Source organism: Limanda limanda, chromosome 5 (assembly GCF_963576545.1).
Source record: "Limanda limanda chromosome 5, fLimLim1.1, whole genome shotgun sequence".
NCBI lineage: Eukaryota > Metazoa > Chordata > Actinopteri > Pleuronectiformes > Pleuronectidae > Limanda > Limanda limanda.
Genome location: NC_083640.1, coordinates 15,084,434 through 15,106,720, shown reverse-complemented (window position 1 = coordinate 15,106,720; position 22,287 = coordinate 15,084,434). Strand labels below are relative to the sequence as shown.

The 22,287-nt window shown below is 41.2% G+C and overlaps 3 protein-coding genes across 3 annotated transcripts; 2 read left to right on the top strand and 1 right to left on the bottom strand.

The window, feature by feature from the left end:
* The first annotated feature begins 143 nt into the window (after window positions 1-143).
* Window positions 144-6,579, top strand: mat2ab (methionine adenosyltransferase 2Ab). The gene is made up of 9 exons (XM_061071525.1): window positions 144-381; window positions 1,033-1,110; window positions 1,226-1,348; window positions 1,435-1,547; window positions 1,643-1,786; window positions 1,872-2,090; window positions 2,171-2,353; window positions 4,067-4,200; window positions 4,795-6,579. The coding sequence occupies exons 1-9, from the start codon at window positions 288-290 to the stop codon at window positions 4,895-4,897; spliced, it is 1,191 nt and encodes a 396-aa protein (XP_060927508.1). The 5' UTR covers window positions 144-287; the 3' UTR covers window positions 4,898-6,579.
* Window positions 6,580-14,526: 7,947 nt separating this feature from the next.
* On the bottom strand, window positions 14,527-16,239 carry c5h2orf68 (chromosome 5 C2orf68 homolog). Its single transcript, XM_061072124.1, has 4 exons — window positions 16,066-16,239; window positions 15,557-15,672; window positions 15,316-15,461; window positions 14,527-15,212 (listed from the first exon to the last, which is right to left on the bottom strand). The coding sequence occupies exons 1-4, from the start codon at window positions 16,173-16,175 to the stop codon at window positions 15,090-15,092; spliced, it is 495 nt and encodes a 164-aa protein (XP_060928107.1). The 5' UTR covers window positions 16,176-16,239; the 3' UTR covers window positions 14,527-15,089.
* Window positions 16,240-16,844: 605 nt separating this feature from the next.
* On the top strand, window positions 16,845-22,091 carry usp39 (ubiquitin specific peptidase 39). The gene is made up of 13 exons (XM_061071248.1): window positions 16,845-17,004; window positions 17,303-17,381; window positions 17,490-17,584; window positions 17,669-17,805; window positions 18,643-18,795; window positions 18,887-19,112; window positions 19,198-19,272; window positions 19,824-19,891; window positions 20,180-20,368; window positions 20,556-20,698; window positions 20,893-21,028; window positions 21,155-21,241; window positions 21,811-22,091. Exons 1-13 carry the CDS (start codon window positions 16,923-16,925, stop codon window positions 21,862-21,864), a joined length of 1,524 nt encoding a protein of 507 aa, XP_060927231.1. The 5' UTR covers window positions 16,845-16,922; the 3' UTR covers window positions 21,865-22,091.
* The last annotated feature ends 196 nt before the right edge of the window (window positions 22,092-22,287 follow it).

Here is a 22,287-nt window from a genome sequence, read left to right as displayed (position 1 = left end):
AGACGCCCGATCTTTCCCTCTGGGTTACAGTATTTTGTCAGTTAAATACAGTCTATGGTTACAGTATTTTAGCCCCCTCCCCGGATGGACTCGATGGTACGGGCCACCTTGTTGTGACGTCAGAGCGGTGTTATAAAGGCAGGGGCTCTGCGCCATGAGGCTCAGGATCAACCAAGTGAGGCTGTTGTGAGGAAAGAGAAACACACTCGTCGGTATATTAAACTTGAACCGAAGCAGCTTCACATCAGCGTCATATCAGTGTTCACACAGCGAGCCGTGAAGCCGCCATGATGAACGGACAGATGAACGGGTTCCACAACTCCCTCATCGACGAGGACTGCTTCTTGTTCACCTCGGAGTCGGTCGGGGAAGGACATCCCGGTAAGTCGCCGGCCTCACTCGCGTCTGTCCGGGCGGAATGATCCGGGTGCACCGCTGTTCGTCCCTCGTGTTGTTTCCCTGCAGGCTGGGAGAAACGCTATTCACAGTCCAGAGTTACGGCCTCTTCCGCTACGTAAAATGCGGCTGGCTCGGTGCGAGGAGCACGCGCTGCCTGCTAGCATCAGCTAGCTAATCTTGCAGGATGCTACCGCGTGTCCGCTGCACCGGGGATAAACACACAACCCTGTGTGTGTGTCCGACATCCACTGCTTTGTCACATCGCGTTATATTGTATTGCTTATTGAACGTAATCCTCAAAGTGTTCGTATGCAGCCCGGTGACTAGCGAGACGTCCTCCTGGACATGGGATTCGGTGACTTAACGTTTTAACATCGCTTTATGTGATTAAGTCGACGTCATGACGTGTCACGTTAACTTGCTGTTTCCCGGTTAGTTGCCCGCGCTGCCTCTGTCCTCCACACACGTGCACATGCCGAAATGGCGACCGTGGGGGGGGCTCGGGCCCCTCCCACCGAGCTGGAGCCGGTGGCGCTAATCTGCCGTAGTTCCTATCCACACCTCGTGATCGGGTCTTTTGGGGCAGTCTCGTCCTGACGCTGGTGTTCAGTCATGTGTGTTCACTCTTTTCAGACAAGATCTGCGATCAGATCAGCGACGCGGTGCTGGACGCCCACCTCAAGCAGGATCCTGATGCCAAAGTCGCATGTGGTAAGTTCGATTGTGTCCGGTCCAGTGTGTGTTGGTTCACCTCGGATGTTTACATGTGGGGGGGTGGGGGGTTGTCTCCTGCGTATGTTTTCTCACATTTGTTTTCTTCTGGCAGAGACTGTTGCCAAGACTGGGATGATCCTATTGGCCGGTGAGGTGACATCTCGTGCCAATGTAGACTATCAGAAAGTTGTCCGGGACACCATCCGCCAGATTGGGTACGATGACTCCTCCAAAGGTACGGAATGTTTTCTGTTCTTTAAGATGTATAACTGTTTATCTCAATGACTGGTGTGTTGATCGGATGCTGTCTCTCTTGCACAGGCTTCGACTATAAGACCTGCAATGTTCTAGTGGCTTTGGAGCAGCAGTCTCCTGACATCGCTCAGGGCGTCCACGTCGACCGCAACGAGGAGGACGTCGGAGCTGGTGACCAGGTCAGCGGAGACGTAAACATCTGGATCTGCCGTGTTTGTTCTTGAGTTAACTGTCTTGTCCATTAAACACTGGGTATTTGATGCTTGCTCTACAGGGCTTGATGTTTGGATATGCCACGGATGAGACTGAGGAGTGCATGCCTCTCACGATTGTCCTTGCCCACAAGCTGAACGCTAAGATGGCTGAACTGCGCCGTGATGGCACTCTTCCGTGGCTCCGGCCAGACTCAAAGACCCAGGTGGAGCTTTCACTCTGGCTCTGAACTATTGCAAATTATCTTGTCTGGGAAATTTTGCTCATTTCCCCTTTTGCATCCTTCACAGGTTACTGTGCAGTACCGCCAGGACCGCGGCGCCATGCTCCCGGTGCGTGTGCATACCATCGTTGTCTCTGTGCAGCACGATGAGGACATTTGCCTGGAGGAGATGAGAGATGCCCTGAAGGAGAAAATCATCAAAGCTGTTGTGCCCTGCATCTATTTGGATGACGACACCATCTATCACCTGCAGCCCAGTGGACGATTTGTCATCGGGGGTCCGCAGGTAAACGTCGGAGGGTGTGTCTGTCAGAAAGTGCTTATGCTCTGTAAGTTACCTGCTTAACCACTGTTCCTCCATTACAGGGTGACGCCGGCCTCACTGGACGTAAAATCATTGTTGACACTTATGGAGGCTGGGGAGCTCACGGTGGTGGAGCCTTCTCTGGGAAGGATTACACGAAGGTGGACCGCTCGGCTGCTTATGCTGCACGCTGGGTGGCCAAGTCTCTGGTGAAAGCTGAGCTCTGCAGAAGAGTTTTGGTCCAGGTAAGAGGTTGTCACCGTTCACCCGTCTTCATATTAGAGATTTGGGCTGCAAGAGTTTCTGTCTAAGTTCTTCAAATTTTGTATATGTTTAATATACAGGACTGTCTCAGAAAATTAGAATATTGTGATAAAGTTCTTTATTTTCTGTAATGCAATTAAAAAAACAAAAATGTCATGCATTCTGGATTCATTACAAATCAACTGAAATATTGCAAGCCTTTTATTCTTTTAATATTGCTGATTATGGCTTACAGCTTAAGAAAACTCAAAAATCCTATCTCAAAAAATTAGAATATTTCCTCAGACCAAGTAAAAAAAAGATTTATAACAGCAAAACAAAATCAAACATTTGAAAATGTCCATTAATGCACTCAGTACTTGGTTGGGAATCCTTTTGCACGGATTACTGCATCAATGCGGCGGGGCATGGAGGCAATCAGCCTGTGGCATTGCTTAGGGTTTATGGATGCCCAGGATGCTTCAACAGCGGCCTTTAGCTCATTTGCATTGTTGGGTCTGGTGTCTTTCAGCTTCTTCTTCATAATACCCCACAAATTCTCTATGGGGTTCAGGTCAGGGGAATTGGCAGGCCAATCGAGGACAGTAATGCCATGGTCAGTACACCAGTTACTGGTGGTTTTGGCACTGTGGGCAGGTGCCAGATCATGCTGGAAAATGAAATCCTCATCTCCATAGAGCTTTTCAGCAGACGGAAGCATGTAGTGCTCTAAAATCTCTTGGTACACAGCTGCATTTACTCTGGACTTGATGAAACACAGTGGACCAACACCAGCAGCTGACATGGCTCCCCAAACCATCACTGACTGTGGGAACTTCACACTGGATTTCAAGCAACTTGGATTTTGCTCCTCTCCAGCCTTTCTCCAGACTCTGGCGCCTTGACTTCCAAATGAAATACAACACTTGCTTTCGTCTGAAAAGAGGACTTTGGACCACTCTGCAACTGCCCAGTGCTTCTTTTCCATAGCCCAAGTCAGACGCTTCTTCCGTTGTCTTGAGTTCAGAAGTGGCTTGACCATGGGAATACGGCTAATGTAGCCCATTTCCCAGACACGTCTGTGAACAGCTTCAGTCCACTGTCTTTGATGCTCCCCCAAATTCTGGAAGCGACCCTTCTTCACAATGCGGTTAAGGCTGCGGTCATCTCTCTTGGTTGTGCAGCGTTTCCTGCCACATTTCCCCCTTCCAACAGACTTTTTGTGGATGTGCTTTGAAACTGCACTCTGTGAACAGCTTGCTCTTTGAGAAATTTCTTTTTGTGTCTTACCCTCCTGATGGAGGGTGTCAATGATGGTCCTCTGGACAGCAGTCAGATCAGCAGTCTTCCCCATACTTGTGATTTAGTTTACTGAACCAAGCTGAGTGTTTTTCAAGGCTCAGGAAACCCTTGCAGGTGTTTCGACTTAATTAGATGATTCAAGTGATTAGTTGAATACCCTACTAGTATACTTTTTCATGATATTCTAATATTTAGAGATAGGATATTTGAGTTTTCTTAAGCTGTAAGCCATAATCAGCAATATTAAAAGAATAAAAGGCTTGCAATATTTCAGTTGATTTGTAATGAATCCAGAATGCATGACATTTTTGTTTTTTTAATTGCATTACAGAAAATAAAGAACTTTATCACAATATTCTAATTTTCTGAGACAGTCCTGTATATATATTTGTAATAAATATGTGCTGTATTAGGTGTCCTATGCCATTGGAGTTGCCCATCCCCTCTCCATTTCTATCTTTCACTACGGGACATCCAACAAGAGTGAGAGGGAGCTGCTTGACATTGTGAAGAAGAACTTTGATCTCCGTCCTGGAGTCATCGTCAGGTAATGTATAACCCCCGACACCACCTGCTACCTCAGCATCTGGCTCGCTCCTTTCTCCCGTGCCTTGAATTTGCCTTTTGTATGTAGTTTTACTTGGGTATTTGATTAAAAAGGTAGTGAATTAAGATGCATTTGTTGTGAAAACTGCTCAGCCGACGTTTTCCTTTGCTACAGCTGGTGCTTTCACCTCTGATTTGAAAGCAGAGTTTGCCATATTCCTTATTACTTAAATACATGGCAGAGGTTTCTCACATGGGTATTAGTTTGGGCTAAAGTCTAATTATTTGGGGCAGATACAAATGTTGCCTGACTTAATGAAGCCTTCTAGCTTCTAGTTAGATAAGCATTTTCTCCACAAATTGAGGGCGGTTTCCATCTGCAAGCTACAGTTTCCAGTTTGGATGGCAGGGTAAGTGTCGAAGCTTCACATGTTTCCCACTTTACCAGCCGCTCTAGTAAACCCTGGTTTTTATTTTGTTGGCTCTCGACACACTCCACTGGCTAATGTGAGCGTAATGCCTGTGTGTGAGTATGAACGTGTGCATCTGCCTTTTCCCACTGACTGCTGCTAAATATGTTGATTATGTATTCCAGGGAGCTGGATCTGAAGAAGCCCTTGTATCAGAAGACCGCAGCGTATGGCCACTTTGGCCGAGACTCCTTCCCATGGGAGGTGCCCAAAAAACTTAAATACTAAATCTGTTAAGCTTTTCCCCCCCAGGCTTGTTGGTGTATACTACAGAGAAGCCTCCAAGGTTCCAGGGGGTGAAATGCACTTATCTCTCATAATAATGGTATCATTTAACACATGACTCCTTCCTCTCACTCCACTTCCTTCCCTTGTCTTGTTTCTGTTTTCTGCTGGTCTCAGTATCTTCCTGGGTCCTAGGAGGCATGCCTCAGAATCTGTTAAGCTATTGGATGGGTTCCATGAACCCATGCACTGTAGTACTTAATGTTCTCCCACGTCTTGAGGTTCCCTCTCTTCTCGTTGTGATAGGCCCTGAATAGCTGTGTTCTTTTGCTCTTTTGGCATTCCACACTCGTCAATAGTGTCAGCCTTTTAATCAGTGTCACGGCAGGAGCATATTGGGCAATATGCAACACCCCATGTAATATACTGGTGCTACAAAAATGAATCTGCATCTTAAAATATTCTCGTCCATTACGAAGCAAAATTTGAAAGTTGGAGATCCAGTTATTTGGCATCTTCCCAAACCAGTTTAGCTTTTTTCTAAACATTCCTCCTCGTCAGTCTGCTTCAATAATTTCCTGACCCACTATTCTTTTACCTTTTTTTTTGTTGGCTTTATTCCCTCGTCTTTGTGGAGGATGTTAGAATGGCACAATTAAAATTGAAGGGTTGTTGCTTTTTGTCACTAAAAATGCTATGCATTTCAGGATATGGGGTGCGCCAAATTGTAATTATTTAAGCTCCTACATGAGCCTAAAACCTCAGATGCCCCTACAGACCGTTGCTGTTTTCTGACGTAATACAGAAAAGTCAGAAGCTGCTATGTCACTGCTCTGGTCTGCAGAGGTATTGATTATACTTGACGATGGTAAAATTGGATTGTTTATGCATTGAAATTCAATTTTAAGTGAGCCCTTTTTAAAATGTAGTATCGCAAGATTTTTTTATGGTTTGACTGAAAGCCCCTTTTACCCCTCTTTGTATATAGATGGCAGGTGTAGCTACAGAGAAACCTGACTCCCATCTGTATCCTAAAAGGGTGTGTTCTTATTGATCTTGTTGGCCAGGAATCAAACCTCGTCACTATTTATTTGTTCTCTGAAACGCGGCGTGGATACAGAGAAGCCGATGTTTCAGAAGGCAGCTTTAAAAACATTGAATCGTGAATTCCTCCTGACGTGATCAGTTTTCAGTGTTTTGCTTGAGGCCCCAGAGTGTACTACAGAAAAGCTTTGGTCTGCCTCAACAGAAAGTGTCACTGGCTACAATTAATGACGATTTTTACAACCATTTAATTTTTTAGACTACAGATGTTATCTTTAAGTGGGTTAGTTTAAAATCCCCTGAATGTCTGGTGCAATTCTCTGGCTCTGGCCTATCCTCACGAATGGGATGGTCACATTTGGTTGGTGTAGTACAGAGAAACCAGCCTTGTTTACATGGCCATCCCCATGTGTTGGATAGAGTTGGTTTGTTGTTCCCTTTTACCACTCGAGAGCATCCTGTTGGCTACAGTAAGTTAAGAGTGCCTTTTCTATTTCCTCTACTCCTTTATTTGCTTTTTTTCCTCCTCCCACCAACATGCGTTTAACTTCCAGAGGAACAAGTAGCTCATACTGTTATGCTTCATGTCTACATGGGTAGTTTCTTTATGCTCTGTAATAAACAACTACTCCTTAAAAGTGTCTGTGGCTCCGTACATTTTCTTGTAAATAATTGGTATTGTCATGATGAGGAAGTGTTATAGTTTAGTGCAGCGTCTCATTCATTCTGTCTGTTTTTAGCCAATATCACCGTAGCTAAATGCCGCTATAGATAAATCCTATTTGCTTTTTTCTTTTAACCTAGATTAGATATATTTTGAAATTAAACAGTAGAAAAGTTCTGGTAGGCATTGAATACCACAAAGCCACTGCACCTCCCATTTTGAAAAGATTGTGCTTCTAAAAATCAGTCAGAACATTTATTGCCCCTGTTGTAAGACAATTAAAGTATCTGAAGTTTTTGCTGGATGGTAGTCGGGTTGAACATCTTCCTCCTTAAGCAATGCTGACGTCAAGAGTTTAACCTTTGACAGCTGCCTGCACCTAATAAAATGGTCAGTTTAATTCTGGAGTGACAGGTGTAATGGCTCTGAGATGACTGGCACAGACAACTGCCCTGGTCAAGTCTGCTGGTGTAAGGAATTTTAAAAAATTTCATGGTGCTGGCATTGTGACGTAGGTGTTCAACCTGATCCCAGCAACAGCCCAGCTCAACACGCCATTTGGCTCACACATTTTTATTCATTGAAAAAAAGGATCTTCCATTTGTGAAAATACAGTTTTAAGATCTTAATGGTTGTCGCTGCCAAACAGGTTGTTTTAAGTTGTAACACAGGAAAAACTACTTAGCTGCTCCATGACATTGTGGAGTGGGGCAATATAGTTCTCAGTATAGAAAAACACGTGTTTAAGGAATTTATATTTGTGTTTGCAATTTGATGCAGATCCAACTAATAAATACACATCTAATGAATTGAAATATGGTTTCATAGGGGTACTGGGTGGAGGTAAATTTCTTTTTACTTGGTGTCATTCTGGTTTGACTTTTTATTAAGCTGATTGTAAAGTTAGGTTTTAAGTTCTTGTTATTTTCTTTGTCGTGTCAATAACAGACCTTGGGTGAGGTTACAGCAGAACTAAGTATTTAATCATCATGCATTGGTTTCTTATTGCTCATTCATTTCTTCAATAATCATTGTGCCCAGTGTTTAAAGCGTGAGTAAATGGAGAAATCCTCAAGCCCAAGTTAACAAAAACCTTTATTTTAAAAGCGGTGAAATGGTTTTCAGATAGTAACAGCAGTTAATAGTAACAGCACCTACATTTTGTGTCAATTATTTGGTCAAAACTAACACTGTGCTGGTGCCTGACCAGGAACAGCATATGTTTTTGTCCTGCAGTATAAAACATGCTGCGACTTACTTTTGATTGTCAATAAGACCATCGTTTTCAAAAGGTCACTCTGACAACGTCTGAGTGACCTTTTTAGATTACCAGAGGAATTCCCATGTCAGAGTGCACCTTGGATCGGTAGGAGAGGTTAGGCATAACAGAATAAACAGGCTTGCTCTTTGACTTGGTCATTTGCAGCTCACGTTGAACTTTGACACATTGGCATTGTAACCCAAGCACAAAGAGATGGTGAATTTCGAAGGCCTTGGTTTGGCTCAAAGCAAGCGTTCATGTATTAAAACAATAAAACTGTAAATCAGTGGTGTATAAAGTACTTGAAAGCCATACTTGAGTAAAAGTACAGATATCTTACTTGAAAGTGACTTTGGTAAAATTAAAAGTCACCCGTCAGAAAATGACTTGAGTAAAAGTCTTAGAGTTGCTCATATTAAATGTACTTAAGTATCAAAAGTATCTGGTGTTGAAATGTAGCAAAATTAAAAATGCTAAGTGCTTATTTTGGTAGGCTTATACAGACACAAAACAACCCAAAATTGTTCAGTTCAGGATTTATTTCAACTGACTGAAAAATTATAACAACACTATATATATAATGTATAATAAACAAATTTTGAACCAGAGATGCTGAGGTTAAAAAAGTATTGGACAAGTGAATCTGAACTTATAGAGACAACAAAGAATCAACACAACAGAATAAACAAGTGCCTCTTAATTCTACCTAAGAACACTAATAGACCTGCCACTAATAGACCAAATTAATCTTTTGTGTCTATTAGCTGTATTGTGTAACAGCCTGGATGTTTACCTGCCTGTATATCTGCCCACCAGCTTGTCCACGTATCTACATGTAAGCCTGTTTATTTATCATTAGACTATCCTCACTGAATGGGCCTGCGTTTGTGTTTGCATTTGTTTCCAGCAGGGTGACAATACACCTGTAGGGTATCTTGCCTGTAGGGACGACAAAGTGAAGACACAACCCTGCTTGAAGTTGTACACATTAGCCAGTTTGTACAATACATATATAAAGACTCAACAGCTTCTAAGTTGTGTTGAGTCAGCACAAAGGGCGACTAAGGATTGGAATTGGCAATATATAGATATATAATATCTTTGCAAAAATTATATTGGCATTATAGTGAGTGGAAAACTGGGCCTGATACCCAGGGTTCCATTTGGCAAGGCCCATTAAAAAACCTGAATTGTGTGCGTGAATATGCAGTAGTCCACGACACAGTGTTTGTTTTTGGTTGTGTTGGCCGAAAGTTGTTTTTGCGTTTGCTTATATAATTGGTTGAGTTGTTTGTTTTTCCATCTTGACTTGTTTTAAATCTGTTTGTTTTGTTTACGTGGACGTGTAAGACTAAGTAGACACGGCCAACCAATGATAATCTATTTGCCAACAGTTTTTGTTTAAACCAAGTACTTCCAATATTTTCTTTAAGAAAAGTAAACCACTTGCTGCTTCGAGTTATGTATTTATGTTTAGATGTTGACACGAAGCAGGAAAGGGAAAACAAATGTGAATCGAAAAAAGAATACCTTCAAAAAATTATGCAAAGTCACCTAATAAAAGCCCTCAAAACACCAATTAATTTGCCTGAATAAAAATCCTTTCAATTTCAATAGGGCCTCACGTCTGTCAGTGCCTGTCAGTGCTCGGGCCCTAATAATAAAGACTGCAGGAGCGAGAGAGCGAGAGAGAGGTGCGCGGTGCGTAAAGGTGCACGTTGCGCCAACCTCCGCTGCTCAAGTAACGAGCCAGTTTTGAGAATGTAAGAAGTAGAAAGTACAGATATTTGTGCTCTAATGTAGCGAGTAAAAGTTAAAAGTCGTCAGGAAAATAAATACTCAAGTAAAGTACAGATATGTGAAAAATCTACTTAAGTACAGTAACAAAGCATTTCTACTTTGTTACTTCCCACCACTGCTGTAAATGTAGTTCGATAAAGGATCAAATAGCAAGGGATGAAAATGTTTCCTTTTAAGTTAATTCCAAAGTGTGTCCATGTTTAATTATGCTTTTGTTATTAGGGGTTTGATGTTCTGTATCATGGTTTGGTAATGCTACAAAATCCCGGGTAGAGAGTGTTAGAAAAACAGTTACAGAATATATATACAGAGAAAGAGTCAGGAAAAGGGCAATGATCAATTTCATCTGAGGACGTGCAAGAATTTCTATATTACGACCTAGTTAATACCAATTAACACAACATAATTCAGTAATTAAATGATAACCACCAAAAAACTTCAACTATTCATAAAAATGAGTCTAAAATGTAATAAATAATAATATTTGGGAAGGTTTTTCAACAGAGTGGCTACAAAAACACATGATAGCAATGCTTCGGATGTTGACACAGTGATTGGAAAGTGTGAAGATAGAAAACCAAACATGGAGGACTTCACTACAATATTCTGTCTATGTGTGTAAACCTTGAACTGATGCATTCCATGTCCTTAAGGGACTGAATTCGTCAAGGACAATCTGAACAAAGACTTGTCTAATCCGTGGGAATCACGGGAAGTGAAGCCTCATGTCACCTTGGCTGCCTTATCACAAATATCAATAACTTATTCATCTTCTCCTGCTCATTCACACAGTGAATCCAGTTTTGAATCATTATCTCTGAGCCTGGAATCATCTTTGGGAAAATGTCCGCTTAAGTCACGACTCACTTTGAAATCCATCATTCAGGATCAACACTGAATCGATAATATTCAAGTTGAAGAACATGAATTAAGTTGTTTTCTGCGGGAGCTTTCTGATGCTTTGGGGTAACTGGTATAGAAATCTTCTTGTTAAATAAAACCTCAAAACAAAAGTGATCGAAACTGCACCAACATGACTGGTATCATTAAAACAATTTTTTAGATAATGTGTCATTTTTTTAAAAGTGACAAGAAGAAGGGACATGATGTGTAAATCAGAAAATATGTCTATGAGCATGATAACTTAGACCAGTAGAGTTACATAACTTTCTAACACTATCTTCTATTAATCCATGACTGATATAGCTAAGATGTATTTATTGGCATATATGGGCTTAGTGGAACTGTGAAATTGAATCAAACCTTATTCTGTCTTTTACAGTGGAATAGCAGCAGTGGTGGGAAGTAACAAAGTAGAAATACTTGGAAGTAGTTGGTTTAAACAAAAACTGTTGGCAAATAGAGTATCATTGGTAGGCCGTGTCTACTTAGTCTTACACGTCCACGTAAACAAAACAAACAGATTTGTGGGTTTTTCATGTGATCATTGCACTAGGATTGTGGAAAACTAAATAACTGCATTGGCGATAATACCATCAAACCTGAGCAGTCTGTGGTGTTGCCGATAATTTTCATGTTTTTATCATGATGCACAGGACATACATGTCAAGAAAGACAAAAAATAAAGTGCTCTGGGGATTTCTAGAATTATTATACTACAAATACAAAAATACACATCCATGATCTGCACTGCTCATCCTCTGAGGGTCATGAGAGGTCACTTTTTAAGATCACTGTCCTGGAAGCTAGTTTTATATGTCTGGAAGTAGTCCTTGTCCCTGAAAGCTTGTCTCATGTACCTCATGTTACTAATTACGTAACAGCTGAAACAGTGAATCACTCTATGAAAATTCATTTCTACTAAGTCATCATATTTGGACCTTAAGTCAGTTGAACGGACACAGCAGCTGTGCGTTTCCTCTGCCACACTGGCTCAGTCCAACATCTATATTTATCTCTGAATGGAGGGATCAGGTTGTGCTGAGGATTATGTCCCACAGCCTTGAACGGGCAAGATCCATCTCACCCCTGCACCACTACTGCTGGATACCGAAGTGCACTGGGCAGTGTGTGAAACTGTGCCTCGACAGCAGAGCAACACATTCCCTGCACCTTTCTGAGGCAGCTCGAGCACTGCATCACTGCGGTCTTTTAGATTTTTGGAGCATTTGGGTGAGGTTTGCTGAAAATTTCCCTTTGTTCCTCCTTGACAAGAAAAAGACCACAGATAATTCTTCAGACTACAACAAGCTTTGAGGTCACCAACTGTGCAGCAGCTCACACATGAGACCAAACAAAGCACAATGGATTCCTTAAACAAAATGTCAAGACCAAATACTGTTGTCGACTGTCAGATAAGGTCTTTCTCACAGTGAGGGCAGTGGGATTTCTTCTTTGGATTAGGGGGCAGCTGTCTGATGCATTATATGTACGATCTTGCTGTTGCACTCTTGCCGGAAGGGAAATCTATGAATTGCTCTTTTAACATTTTGCTCATGTGATAATCGACTCCATTTCCTTTCAAAATGTTAGTGCACTTCAAATTGATTCAGGTTCACCAGGAGAGTGAAAAAATGAGAATCTCACTGTACAGAAGGAAACTGAAGATTTTTTTGCTTCAAATGTTTCCCACTTATTGTCCTGGAGTGCATTGTATTTATATGTAGGATATAAACCATGCATATATCAGGTTTTATTGATACCACAGCAGAATGGAAGGCAAATGTGTTGTTTTTGTGTGGATGGTTGTTGTGAGTTTCTTTACAATGTATATGTGTGATTTGGGTTTGCGGTGTAATAAAAGGCCTTATCCCTCAATCTGCCATATTGTGACGGTCAAAAATGTCTATCCATGGTCACACATACCTTTTTGTCTACCTGCGTTTCTCGATTACCATCACGGTGTGCAACATCATTCTCAGTAGTTCTGGAGATGTACCAAAATTGTATCCTAACTTTTGACAAAGCTGCGTCAGAACTAGTTTGGGAATGTGCCCAACCCTGTCTAGATTCCACAGCAGGTTATGTAACAGCTGTCTCTGAAATCACTTTAAAAGGTTGAGAAAAGTCAAAGCAAGTAAAACATTCAAAAACAGGAGCGTGAAAAAGAAGTTGACGTGCTGATCCTATTGTGAACTACGAAATGATCTGAATATCATGAGCATGTCAGGGGGCAGTAGGTTACTGATGCATTTAAGAAAGAAAATAATCACACAAGCAAGTAAAAAAAAAGAATTTTAGAGACAATAGAAGATGGTGCCGGAAGCCTGGAGCCTAATTTAAAAAACCTAAATAAATAAAAGAGAAAACAATGGATAAATATAAATACTTTTCTGCCGTCAAAGAATCCAGAATGCCACAAACCAAACACAGAGAGGAGTGCACAATATTTTTCGCTTTTGTGTTTAACAAAAACTTTGTTTGCAACATTTACATAAGTACTGAAAAGTTAAGTACTTCAATAAATAAGTGGAATTTCAAAGGGTGAAGACTTGTATTTAGATGAAGACGATTTTCCCCTTTGATAAGCTCTTAAAAGTTCTATTCTATTCTATTCTGTTCTCTATGAGTTTATGGTTATCTACAAATGTGAGACAGTTTTAATACAAATTTACAGAAATAGATGCTTAACAATTGTAACGCACTTATCTTTACCTTTTTTTAAGATGCAGTTTGTCAGAAAATTATTAAAAATCTGTCTTTCTAATCAAACAGTCACTGAAATACTCATTAAACTGCACATTTACTCCGTACAAAACATTTGTTGTGTGACTCACAGAACTACAGTTTCAGATTATGCAATTCGTTAATGTGATACTAAGTAAAGGGGGTAAAGGGGAAGGTGTGGGCTGTGATTGGGTCACACTGACCCAATTGAGAGCTGGTGAAACAGCAGATTAGGTGACCGTAATTTTTTTTCTGTTAATAAACTTCAGTCACATGCAGACTGAAGGAATGTGAAGTGAGCTGGAGCAAGGCGTTGACAATCTGCAGGGGAGTGTCTCTGCTCCACCAATAGGCCGGCAGAACCTGCTCCTCTTTGACAAGCCTTTGCATAACACTGGGGATTGGGCCTGCCTTTCGGCCAGAGGATGAAGTGGGCAAACTGTTTATGCATTTATGAAAACAATGAACTAATCTCTTACTAAGGAGTGGATCAATGGCTAATCCGTCCAAATGTCGAGTCAATCTTGTTTTTTTCCACAACCAGGAGACAGGTGTGACGGATCTACTTTTCAACACAGGCATGAAACTAAGTTTGATGTGACAAACACCCTCATGTAAAAACTTGTGCATCACAGCTGATAAGTTTTGAAGGGGAATGGGACCCTTTGCTTTCACCAGTTTTCTCTCTCTGTTTATTAACTGATGGTGGAGAAATAACATGAAATAAGGGGGGGGGACAGATGAGCACTGACATGCAACAAATGTGCAGATCAGGGATGTATTGGCTCCTGTTCAGCACCAGACCATCAGAGCTCCTCAGATCTGGAGTCTTTTCCTTACATTCTTAACCAGAAAAAGTTTGAAGTTATATTTTTTCACAAAATAGCATGGAAATGACATTGTATAGTCATGTTTATCCAGATAAAGTGCTACTATGCACCTAGAAACAATACAATCTAATCTGGAAGTAGGAGAACAGTAGTTCAGGCTCATGTTAAATAAAGGCTATACAGGAATGTGCAGTGGAAAATGGATTCATAGCGCCACCTGGCTGAAAACCTGGTGTGTAATATCAGTGTCTTACAATGTGTTGCTGTTATGTTTCCTTCTAGCATTAAATATGCCAGCGATACATTGAGAAAAAGACACATTCACATTTGGACAGTAAATAATAATTTTTATGTCACTCTACATTTAAAGAGTTGTCAAATATATTACAGTATCAAAAATAAGTCTTTCAACAACCCTGAATAAATTATAATACTGAAAACAACAAAACACAGTTGCCAGACAAACACAGCATCATGGCAACATCCACTAAACTCTTCAATTCAATACGAACCAAAATGGAACTCTCACATTAACAACATAGGATCGGTGAGAGGCTGCTATTCTGATCTTTGTAAACAGAGGAAACACAACCATGTTCAGTGGAGGATCAAGGTGAACACTGTTCTGTGAAAGTCCTTTCTGAAACAAACATGTACAGGTCCAGTCAACAACGTGTTCAGTCCTTATATGAGGTAATGGTAAAAGATGAGTATGATGCAGTGAACATGAACTCTCCACACTACACCGCCTGTACCAACTGTGGTTCCTTCTCCTTTAATAACAGAAAACTTTGTTGGAGAACACATTGGGATCTCTGCCGACAGCGGCTGCACAGGACCCGGTTCCTCGTTATTCCTCCAACAATGTGAACAGCGCTCACCGAAGAGCACAGAACTGTGAACGAAATATTATTCCACAGGGCTTTGCCTGTAGAGCCTTTGACATCACATTCGTGGTTTTGATATCACTCAGCGTTTGTCCCGTCTTTTGTCCATTTCCTTTCGAATCCGAGCCACCAGAGCTGCCCTCATGGCTGAATCCAAGCTGTTCTTTTCCGCAACACTTTCAACTACTATCTCAGGCTTATCTTCCTTAACAAACAGAAAAAAACAGAGCAAATTTAGACCCAACAAACAGAGGAAGAAAATCACAGAAAAGGCAGGACACATCACATAAAAGGGGATGTGTGGGTACCTTGTGCACAAGGAAGGACGTGACGGCACCAGAGTCTGCCTGATAGTCGAGCCAGAAGAGTTCAGTCCCATGCGTTTCAGTCTCTGTGCTCGACCCGCTCTCGTTCCACTCCTCAGCCTCAGCACCAGCCCCTGGTTCTGATGCGTCTGCAAAGCAAGCACACACAAACCCTCTCTTCACTCGTATTCAGTGGCTGCACCATCAACAGCAGGAACCCAAGTCAAGGGCAGCTGGATCTTACGTCTTCGCCGTGGATGGTACACCTGGATGTCAGGTCGACGGGGTCGCCTGGGGGTGGTGGGGTTCCTCCGCAGCTGCAGCTCTTTGGCGTGCTTCACCTTTTTATCATAGTCATCCCTGGAAGAGGCAGGGGATCAACACTTTGTTATTGCTCTGAGAAAAGACACATGTCTCCTTCTAACCTGGCTAAACACGAGCAGGTCATACGCTAGTGTTACTTTACATAAGGATAACTATTTGCTCTTCAAGATAAACTGTTTCATGTTGTTTTAACTTCTGACTTTTACTAAACATAACTTTGATCAATAGGCTTGTGCGACCTTTGCATTTACTTTCACTTTTGACGTGTTTTAACAATAATGCAACTCTAACATATGAATCTTTCTTTGCAATCACATCAACTTCTATTTAAAATCAGATGAAAGTAGCTTCAGCCCCAGATATTGTGACTGGATGAGCTGGCTAGCATGCTCTCTGCTAACACAAGCTAACAGTAGTGAAGGAGATCACCTAGCAATCTGGTTCCTCCGGATATGGTGCAGGAAGCCGTGGCTCATGTCCAAGCGCCCTGCACGTTTGTATTTCAGCTCATCCTCTTCGTCGTCTCTCAGAATCTCCATGTCAACTCGCAGCCCTGAAACGGTGCCAGTATTTAGAAGCTAGTGGCGCTAATGTTTGCTTCAAGTCTCAATCAGAGCACTGACAAAAAGCTACATGCTAGCCGACGGGTAATTCGTTGGCCAACCAGAACACTTCCGGAGTTTCTAGATCTAGCCTGACCAAAAACATTGTTTTTTACATTGACTTTTATAAACGCATCACAACATTAAAAAATTGAAATTGGACATTGAAAATGTGAAGTGACTAATCTGTTGTGAGGCATGTGTGCTGTACTGTGCTCCATGTTTGTGACTGTATTTTATTTGACTACTATATTTATATTTATATATATTTATTTTCATTGTAATTTTTTGTCTTTCTTGAATTTGTGTTTTAAACATAACTTTGCCATTTATGTGATACTTGTATTATTTACTGTTATTTTAAACTGTCATATGTTCAGGTTGGGGGGTGGTTCTTGTATGTATGTAAATTGATTTAAATGTATAAAACCAATAAATATATGTTTAAAAAACGAGCACTATATATTTAAAGTTAAACAAGTTGTCACGTTGGATTTGGCCCCTGAGCGGCTCAAAGATCGATGTAGCTCCAAACTCCGGGATAGTTTTTTTTTTAATATTTTCGATCGGTGACGAACAAACAGCGCGACCGTCGACGCTCGCGCAGTGCGACTCATTCATCTGAGCCTCTCGAAGTTCAGCCTTTCTCTGCTAGTTCGACTTTCCCTTCGCAAGATTACAGCCATGATGGTTTCTCTGAAGCGAGAGAGAGAAGCTGAGGTGGACGACGACGACGACGACGAGGAGAACGACAGCGATGACGGAGGTGATGTGTTTATGTGATGCTAACGTCTGCACGTCGTTTGATTAGCAGGAGGCTACTTGACGCACAGTCAGCTAAACGTGCGTTGGATTTGTATCACTCGGTCACCTGGAATCCGAGGCGGCTCGCTTGATATCTCTGAGTTGTTGTTTTAACACCGCCCGTTCAGTGCAGCCCGTGTATCAAAACCTACATACCCAGAAATATTACACGCTCTCCTGGGTTAGCTTAGCATGTTTAGCTAGCTTTCCCCCTACTGATTGGGCATTCACCGTATTGACTGTTTGCTTTTATGTTGCAGTGGCAGTGAAAATAGGCCGAGTTCGTGCAGCTGAAGACAGGAGAAGTCGCCACTGCCCGTATCTCGACACCATAAACAGGCAAGAGAAAGTTTCCTCGACTGTTTATGTTCGTGCTAAATGCTAGTTAGCCCAGTCCTGCTCCACTGCCCTGCAGCTGATCTCCACTTCTGCCTGTTGATCCCACAGGAGCGTGCTGGACTTTGACTTTGAGAAGCTCTGCTCCATCTCCCTGTCCCACATCAACGTGTACGCCTGCCTCATCTGTGGGAAATACTTCCAGGGTGAGTGAATGATCTGAGAGTCCACCACATTGAAACGCTTGGTTGTGCTGGGACTGACCCACTGGTGTGTGTGCTTCACTGCAGGTAGAGGACTGAAGTCCCACGCCTACACCCACAGCGTCCAGTTCACCCACCATGTGTTCCTCAACCTGCACACACTCAAGTTCTACTGCCTGCCAGACAACTATGAGATCATTGACTCTTCACTAGAGGACATCACTGTAAGTACAACCACAGGGTCATTTCCTGATCGTGTGATGACGCTTTCTTAACTTGAACTACATTTATGATTGAGCACATTTTTTATTTAACGCAAACTTCACAGTGGAAAAAAACTGACTGGGGACTGGAGAAATTAAACAGTGCATTGCTGATATTATGCTATGAATGGGTATATTTGTGAGATTGGATATACATTATATATCTGGATACAGCTTAAATATCGCCATTGTCTGGTGTGAAAGGTTACATTACAGCAAGGTCACACCAAAATGAATCTCTATAAACAGAGACTGCATGTGAATATGCAGAATCGAGCAAGCTTTGGTTGTCTGCTGGAGAGCAAAAGACGCGAAACACATTGACCAAAATGCAGTATCCGCTTTTTATTTCATCCGCAAAATGTAGCTGTTAATCGAGATTAGCCTAAATTTAGTGTGGAGAAATGTTTGACTTGTTTTGACTGTAAACAGTGTTTAGCAAACGGAGGATGGACACTTGGTCCAGATATCTACCGTCTTCTCTGAAAGTCCCAAAATATCGGCCTTTGCCCCCAGAGGCTGATTTGTGTCAAATGAAAGCAGATTCCACTGAAACATGTCAAGCTTTTTTTGTCAAATGAGTTCACCTGATGTGTATATGTATGTAGTGTTGTGACACTCATGCTTTAATATCTGTTAGGGCATTGATCAAATATTATTTGAAAGCACCATTAATGTTACTGTAATGGTCTCTTTCAAAACATTACATTGTTAATGCTGGCACGTTCTATCATTTTTATCGTTTTCAAACTCCAGTTTTGTGTCACTAACTTGTTGACACGTCTTTTTTTTTTACAGTATGTCCTAAAGCCAACTTTCACCAAGCAGCACATTTCAGGACTGGACAAGCAAGGAAAACTGTACCGAGCCTATGATGGTACGACGTACCTGCCAGGCATTGTTGGGCTCAACAACATCAAAGCTAATGACTATGCCAACGTGGTGTTACAGGTATGACAAAACTGCCACAGTGGACATTATCTGGGCATAGTCATAAACTTAAAAATAACCCATCCTTTTTTTATTTGCTTCTTCTTCTTAGGCTTTTTCCAACGTTCCACCTTTGCGAAACTACTTCCTGGAGGAGGAAAACTACAAAGGAATCCGCAGGCCACCGGGGGACATCATGTTCCTCTTGGTGCAGAGGTTCGGGGAGCTGATGCGCAAACTTTGGAATCCGAGAAACTTCAAGGCCCACGTGTCTCCCCATGAGATGCTGCAGGCCGTGGTGCTGTGCAGCAAGAAGAACTTCCAAATTACCAAGCAAGGTAAGATCTGTGTCACAACGCATCACAGTACAGGGACGTACGGTAGGTTGTGGCTCTGATTGTTTGTTTGTTTTCGTTTCTGCAGGAGATGCTGTGGACTACATGACGTGGTTCTTGAATGCTCTGCATGGGGCTCTTGGAGGCACAAAGAAAAAGCCATGTGAGTCGGAGAATTAAAGCTGTTTTCTGTTAACTTTCCGATCATGTACATGAACAGTTTGTTTGTCATGTTAATAGTAAATAGCTTAGGAGTTGAAAAACAAACTCAAATATAATTTTCTATGAATTAGTTTATTACCTTTTTGCTAAGGGAGCTAATTTGTCCTCATGTAGTGTTTCCCAATTTATTATCTACACTCAGTGTACTTACATATTTTATTTGGTCCAGCCACAGTTTCATAATGTGCCAAACATTTTTCTACATCTCTCATTATAACATAAGACATCTCTAAGTCGGTGTGTGTAGCGCTATTTGCCGTGTGCTTGCTCGTGCTGTTCTGCTGCTGTTTTGTTATCGCTGCCAATGTGGCATCAATGATTTAATTTCTCTTACACAAGAACTTGTCTGTACCCCTTTTGTTTGTGTACCATTTACTTGGAATCTATTGCACGTGAGAGCAACCTTTGGGCATTTATGTGTGTACCCCATTTCCGTCATAAATGTAATTAATTGAGTGGGAAACGCTGCATTTTGTCTTTCTTCCATCATAGCAAGCATTACGCAAGCATTTCAAGGCTCCATGAGGATCTTCTCCAAGAAACTTCCACACCCAGATTTAGTAAGGCTATTATTATTTGAACTAATTAACTGTCATATGAATCATGTTGTTAACAATGAAGTCAGATTATGTATATACGTGTGTGTGTGTAATGTATATACTAAAACAAAATGCTTGACCAAAATTAAAAAGATTTATTTCTCTTGTCAAAATTGTTCTTGAGTTTTGAAGCGCAGATATTAGACATGGGGCAGAGAGGATATTCTTTTTCATCTGCCACCGTCCTGTGAATATTTGATTTATTATACTTTTTGATATAATTAAATTGTAACTGTAATTATTTCCCAGCTACCCGAGGAGAAAGAGGCCTTACTTTTGACAGAGGAATACAAGGAACAGGTGTCTGATTCCACCTTCCTGTTTCTGACACTTGACCTCCCAACAGCTCCACTGTACAAGGATGAGAAAGAGCAGCTCATCATCCCCCAGGTCCCCCTCTTCAACATCCTGGGCAAGTTCACTGGCACCACAGAGAAGGTACAGACTACTGTAAATGTTACAATATGACAATGCATTTTCTTTATTAAAAGATATTCTAAAATAAGACTGGATTAAATTTGCTTTGACTCATAATCAGATCCAAAGCAAAGTTTTACTCCCTGCATCCTCTGTATTCAGATATTACACCTATACGTTTTAACACTTTCCTTTCCTTTATATTCAGGAATACAAAACCTACAAAGAGAATTTTCTCAAAAGGTTCCAGTTGACCAAACTTCCTCCGTACCTCATTTTCTGCATCAAAAGATTCACCAAGAACAACTTCTTTGTGGAAAAGAACCCAACAATTGTCAACTTCCCCATCACGTAAGTGCTGCACATATACGTTCAGGTGATGTTTTTAGGCTCTAATCTAAAGTGACTGCTGTAACAACGATGGACAGAGGTTGTCTTTGAATAATGTGAACTCTTGTAAAAAGTGGTGTATAGGTTGTATGATTTTTGTCTTCATGTATATATATGCACTTGTTTATGTTATCACTTATCAATTTCTTCAACAGGAATGTAGACCTTCGTGAGTACTTGACAGAGGAAGCTCAAGTTACAGAGAAGTGCACAACTTATGACCTCGTCGCCAACGTAGTGCATGATGGGAAACCCACTGAGGGAGCGTACAGAATACATGTTCTGCATCATGTAGGTCACAAGGAGATAGATCATTTTTGTCTTTGTTACAATAACCGCAAACAATCTAAGAAAAGCATTAGATTTGATCATCGTTTTGCTGATCATCTGTTCTGAAGTGTCTTTTTGTTTAATCAGGGAACTGGGAAATGGTACGAGATGCAGGACCTTCAGGTGATCGACATTCTCCCTCAGATGATCACGTTGTCGGAAGCCTACATCCAGGCAAGTCCTCCCACTCATTGTGATTTTGTGTTGGAGAATGTAAATGGTAACAGTGCCATGACTCCGCACCACATGTGTATGTCTTTCAAGTTGTAGAGAACAGACGGTTGCAGTATCAGATTATGGTTTTGACTATATAGGTTGTAATTAAACGTTAATTCTATGTAATATGAAAGATAAGCCCTTTACTCATTCATCCTCATCTGTATGAATTTACTGTTTTGAAATCATCCCTTTGTAAAAATACAAATAAAAAATGTAAAGGTAAACAATAGAATTTATTTAATCTGGTGATTTCAGCCATGAACTTTGTGATTTCAGAGCTTCTGACGAGAATTAAGTTAGTGTGGGGAGAAATACTTAGAATCCCTTGGTGAAACTTGTGATGATGCATTTTGTGAGTGTCACTAGAAAGATGTTGATAGCAAATGGTTTTATCTGAATCTTATTAAAAAGTTTTTAAATGATTATAAATCAAAAATAGTCTTTGGATCTAACAAGGAAGCTTAGATTGCAGATTTGTATCGCGCTCTTTTTGGTACTAATTGTTTAATTTGAACCGTTTCTAGATCTGGAAGAGACAAGATTGTGCTGATGACACAAACGACCACAAAGAGGCGTAAGCGAGCCAGGATTTTCTTCTTCACTGTGATTGGCCTGAAGTGATGTCACCATTATGAGAGGAACTCTGTATTTAAGTGATTGAATTTAACAATATAGAAAAAGAGTGGCCAGAGAGTGTTAAGACTTTGTGTTTAGTCACAAAAAAGCAATTACATGTAAATGTTTCCATGTTTTTTTCACTGTTTTATCTTTTTATTATGTGGAAGTTTCTAAATAAACAAGCTCCAGAAAATGCGTCTCTGTCTGTTGAATCTTAAAAACAAAATTTGTAGAAAAACGTTACTCCTTTGTGGTGGTGGTCGCTGGCCAAGAGAGTCAGACATAACTGTGTTTACAGGACAAGATTTTATCATTTGGACTCTGAACAGCAATACTTCTTCAGGGAAGCCTGGAAGCTACAGCGGCTCACTATTGGAAAGTGA